The sequence below is a fragment of the Arachis ipaensis genome, chromosome B1, assembly GCF_059453495.1.
Source record: "Arachis ipaensis isolate K30076 ecotype BB chromosome B1, ASM5945349v1, whole genome shotgun sequence".
NCBI lineage: Eukaryota > Viridiplantae > Streptophyta > Magnoliopsida > Fabales > Fabaceae > Arachis > Arachis ipaensis.
This window is the reverse complement of record NC_142436.1, coordinates 7,549,391-7,554,854: the sequence shown is the minus strand read 5'-3', so window position 1 is coordinate 7,554,854 and position 5,464 is coordinate 7,549,391. Positions and strand designations below refer to the sequence as shown.

At 28.8% G+C, this 5,464-nt stretch overlaps 1 protein-coding gene across 1 annotated transcript; it reads left to right on the top strand.

The window, feature by feature from the left end:
* The first annotated feature begins 1,957 nt into the window (after window positions 1-1,957).
* LOC107615069 (FKBP-like peptidyl-prolyl cis-trans isomerase family protein) lies at window positions 1,958-5,235 on the top strand. The gene is made up of 8 exons (XM_016317207.3): window positions 1,958-2,110; window positions 2,671-2,865; window positions 2,975-3,009; window positions 3,281-3,374; window positions 4,010-4,070; window positions 4,443-4,488; window positions 4,662-4,732; window positions 4,827-5,235. Exons 1-8 carry the CDS (start codon window positions 2,073-2,075, stop codon window positions 4,938-4,940), a joined length of 654 nt encoding a protein of 217 aa, XP_016172693.1. The 5' UTR covers window positions 1,958-2,072; the 3' UTR covers window positions 4,941-5,235.
* The last annotated feature ends 229 nt before the right edge of the window (window positions 5,236-5,464 follow it).

Genomic DNA, 5,464 nt, shown 5'->3' with positions numbered 1-5,464 from the left:
TTTCTAACTTTTAAAAAATCTACTCTTTAATATATTTTAAATTTTTGTGTTAACTAATATTAACTTTATTCATTTTTTACGAAGAAAAAATTATTTTTTGAAAAAATACCCATTAGCAAAAATTTTATTGATTATCATTAAATTTTGTTTACCAAAATAGTCTTTAAATAAATTATTTTTTTATTGATTAAATTGTATTTTTATTAAAATACTTTTTAAGAAATTAATAATTATATTATTTTTTTCTAAGATACCTATCCTTCAATAATTTTTTAATTATTAAATTGTGATTTTACCAAAATTTTTGTTAATAATTAATTTTATATTTTACTATTAATTTTTTGATATCAATAAATATTATTGTAATAGTAAATAAAAAAATTTTATCACTGTTAATATGTATAACAATTATTATATATTGATGGTAAAAAATAATCTTACTAAAATTTTTTATTTAATAATAAAATAATATATATAGATATCGAAAAATTAATAGTAAAATATAAAATAATTGATAACAAAAATTTTGGTAAAGTTATAATTTATTAATTAAGAAATTACTGAAGGGTATTTTTCACAAAAAATTATTTAATTATTAAGTTTTTTAAAAAATACAATGTAATCAATAAAAGAATTATTTATTAAAGAATAATTATCTCTAAATAGAGGGGAGGGAGTCTCATTTTAGCATTTCGTAGGAGAATGTAATTATCTCTAAATTCAGAGATGAAACAATTTACTATTTTTGTATTTAACATAATCAAAAGATGTCCTATATAAAAAGGGAGCCACTCAAATAAAGATGCCTAAAACGTTTTTTATTAAAGATATTTTTTAATAATTAAAATTGAACATAATTGATAGGTTAATTGACCTTAATATTTTAATTAGCATTTTTTAGAGTGCACCAATATTCATAATATATATTTATAGAATATAAATGATGAATCGCATATAAAAATAAGTTGCTTTATCGTTAATGTTTATTGTGATAAGTTTAATCATATCAAGTTTGGAGTTCACTAATTGAAATATAAAATTTAAAATGAAAATAAAAACTAAATTAATTAACCTCAATTTAAATATAAGAATAATATAAGTTGATATTTTTTTTAGTATGAAAATAATAATAAAACTTATTCATTAAATTAATTACATAATAAAAAATACAAATAATTCGTTAACTAAAAAAATAAAATTACTATTTTCTCATATTATATTTTTTTAAAAAAATTAAAAATTAAATTAACTCTTAATAAATTACATATTAAATATTATTATTTATATAATATATCTCTATATAATCAATTATTTTAAAATAATTTAATTTATATTCTTATTGAATAATATTTATTTAAAATTATAATTTTAATTCCCGTGAGCATGGGAGATAAAACTAGTTTTCTCTTTTTTTTTTTTTTTGGTCTTGGAATAACCTTATGCTAACTCCATCGGGTTAGTAGTTTCACTATAAGGACAGTTTTTCTTTTGATTTATTTTTCTCCTGCGTTTTTTTCACTCCTTTTTTTTTCCACCACTTCTTTACTTTTGACTTGAATAAATCATTTTTTCAGTCCATTACTAACACGGACCAAACGCTCTCAACAAAGCATATCATTGGGCCATTCTTTGAGGAATACGAGCAACCCACCGTTACGTTGCAAGGGCGTTATATGTGTCCCCGTAAGAGCTGCCTCAAGCCAGCCATCAGCCATCAAGGGCCCCCTATGCGACAAATTTGTCAAGCCGCCTCCCTCCAGCCTCGACACCATAATCACGTGTCGCTCACGAACTAAAGCAGAGGGAATATACGGATCTCTGTATGCTCATTCATCTGTACACTATAATTCTCCAATAAATATTTACGGCTAAAGTGGGATTGTTGGGTCGAGTCTCATAAATAGAAAGCTAGCGTGATGTTGACCCGGCAAAAAAATTAAATAATAAAATAAAAGAAGAAAGAAAAGCAAACGTGATAAGCTTTGTCCTTTGGATGCAGATAATGTTTTCCTCAGCTTCAAGCTTGTCTGCTGCTGAATTGTGTCAACAACAACAAACTATTCTCAGCATGCATGGCACTTTTAACATTTCTCATGCTTTCACCTCCAAGGTAATAATACTTTCCGATTTCTTCAATTTTATTATTACATAATTAAATGCATAAATTTCCACTTAAAAAATGGTTAGTTATATCGTGTTCAAAGAACATTCACAACCGCTATTTTTTTTTATTTTTTATATAATTTTTAAAAGAGTCCTGCTGGGGAGCCAACGGACTATTTGTCCAATGTATACAATGAGCTATTGAGTTATAAAATGAACATCTTTCATATTATCTAGAATAACCATCCGAGCACTAGAGATAATAAACATCTTCCCAAAAGTTTAAACCGATTTTGGGGTTCACCAAGGTCAAACTCTTGACCTTTCGGATCTAGAGCTCTAATACTATATCATGATACCACTCATCTCAAAAGCTTCAGCTGAAGGTAACACTAATAGTTATATCTCTAATACTTTCTAAACCTCCATTGTACACATTGTACAAATATTCCATTAGCTCCTCATACTTTCCCTTTCTAAAATTTGTAACTGAAAATGTGCATGAAAATTAGAGCATACAAGAACTTATGCTTTTAGTTGCTTCAAACCTTAAAAAAAAAAATCCAGGTGCATGGAGAATGCAAATCTCAAATGCGCTGTACCTAAAGGCTTAGAAAATAATAGTCTCAGAGCAATAACAGAGAGAAGATTTTCCAGAAGGCTAGTTCTGCATTTTCTGGGTATTAACCATGTGATTTATAAAGCTTCTCTTGCTTTTGCTGCGCCAATTATGCCAGAAATGAAGGAACCTGAAGTTATAAGGTTTGTGTCTCTCTTCATATTGATTCTTAATTTCTTGTTTGTGTGAATTGACAAAAATTGTTAATGTATTGTGATATGTGATTTATTGTTCTTTATGTGAAGCATCTAGGACTTTGAAGCTGCCTAGTGGAGTCATAATTCAAGGTAAATCAAAGCATACACTATAGATAATCCAATTGTGCAAATGGAAATTATTATTAGTGTAAATCTGTACTAAGATCTATACCACTATCTTAGTGGACATAAAAGGAGACACAAATATCTGTTATAGCATTGTCCTACATATGAAAGATATTGTTGATGAAGAAACACTTTGAGGTTTCACTGTAATGAGTTTGATTCAGATTGAAATGAACTTAGCTATCAATACAACTTTTTCTGCATAAACAGATTTTTTTATATGTTTCCAAAATAGATATAGTTGAAGGAGGAGGACCAGAGGCACATGATGGAGACTTGGTTGAATTCAATTATGTATGCAGGCGTTCAAATGGCTACTTCGTCTACAGGTAATTTCTTACCATGAAAAATTTTGTGTTAAAATGATTTCACAGAAAAGTTCGGTATTAGGCTGATTGTTATGAGTTATATAACTTATGACCCAACATTTGTTTCACATCTTACAAGTAAAGTAACCCCCTAAAATAGTATTTAAAAGAATCTGTCATTGACAAAAAGAAACCTGAAAGAACAAAGGTCCCTCGAACCCCTCGAAAGCTAATGATCCAATCATGATTAAATTCAAGGCAGCTGTTAAGAAGTAAATGGTCATGATTTCGACCATTGTGTTCATAATCTTTGTTACAACCCAACTAATATTAAGCCGCTTAATTAGTTGGTTAGCACAGTAGAGTTTGTTAGGAGTATACCTAAGAGTATTGAGTCATTGTATTGAGTATGGAAAAAGTAATGAATTGGTGAATTCCTTAGAATTCTTTGGAGATTGATAACTCCTCTCGAATAGAGTTGCAACAATCTTTGGGGCCACAAGGGCTTTCATTCTTTTGCGGTCCATTTTGCGACCGCCAAATCTTGTGTAACTTTTGGTGGTTTATGCCACATTTTACCATTTTCTTGTACTTAAGCTAGCATATATATATATCTGACCTATTACTCTCTTGCTGTATATGATGATTGATAATAGTACGGTGGACCAATTTAGTGGAGAAAGTAAACCTGTCACACTTCCTTTGGATGAGAACCAGGTTAGTTTCTTTCATTCAATAGTGAAGGCTAGTGAACTAATTCTTGAATGTGTTTAGTATTCATTTCACATGCGGTTATAATTTTCTTTTATATTCGAGGTTAGGAGTTTTAGGCAGTGTTTGATTTGAGAGAAGGACAAATATATAAGGACAGAAACTGAAACACATTTCTACTATTGATTAAAATCTTTTAACATTTTGTTTTTTCTTTGTTGAAGCAATCAATTCAATAGTGGAAATGTGAACACGACCTTGTCATATTTATTTCAAACCTGAGTGGATTCGAATCCGGCTTTCAAATGCATGCTTTCTATTCTTTGTGTAAACAGATTAACTGAAATATATGATATTGCAAGTTGCATGTTTGAACAGATGATTGTGGGTTTAAAGGAGGTTCTTATTGGCATGAGATCTAATGGTATGTTTTAAGATCTTATCATTATTCATGAATGTTCTTACATGACAATTTTGTTCCGCATCTATAGCTTTTTTAACTATCTAAAAAGTACTTAGGGAAATTGTTGGTATCTTTGTTTGTGTAATTGGGTCATGGAAATTTTTTATTCATTTTTTTTTAAATTTCATTTCCAGGGAAGAGAAGGGCACTAATACCACCTTCCATGGGATATGTGAATGAGAACTTGAAACCAATACCAGAAGAGGTTAGTTGCGTACTACATAATATATATAACATAACATAACATATCTTTATTTGAATATAGTGAATTTGTAAATATTGTTTTTTGGTAATTGCAGTTTGGCCCTCGACGCAGCCTTTTCTCTCATGCACAAGAGCCCTTGGTATTTGAAGTTCAGCTCTTGAAAATTTTGAGTCCACCATCATCAACATCTGCATATTCAACTAAATGATTTCTTTTTCCTTCTCTTGTTTCAAACTGCTTTCATTGCTTTTACGATAAGCAATGGAGTCTTGATTCTTTAAAATGAAAACCTTGGTGGGAGAAGATTGAAAGTTTTATAAGGACAATGGAAAGGAAGTTTTGTAGGGCAGTGTATGGATTGGATTATATAAAATCCAAACAATATATCCATATTAAAAGTAATTTTGTGGTTCAAGAAACAATTTAGAACTGGCTTGTATAAAGTAAACCAGTTTTTAATTATACACAGTTTTTGTTATAAATTCAATTTTAAAATTTTCCCATTTATATATGAATTTAATTTTGACGCCCTGTCATTATAAAACTATTTTTTACACGTACATCTAATTACATAACGTCATATCAGCAAAAATAGTTACCTTTCACATTGACCGCGTGAATAGTCATCCAAAAGAACAAATGTAATTGTACGACTGTAAAATATTTTACACCATTAGTGCATCAAAATTAAACTCTTTTTTATATATATCTTATTTGTGTGCACAAATAGTG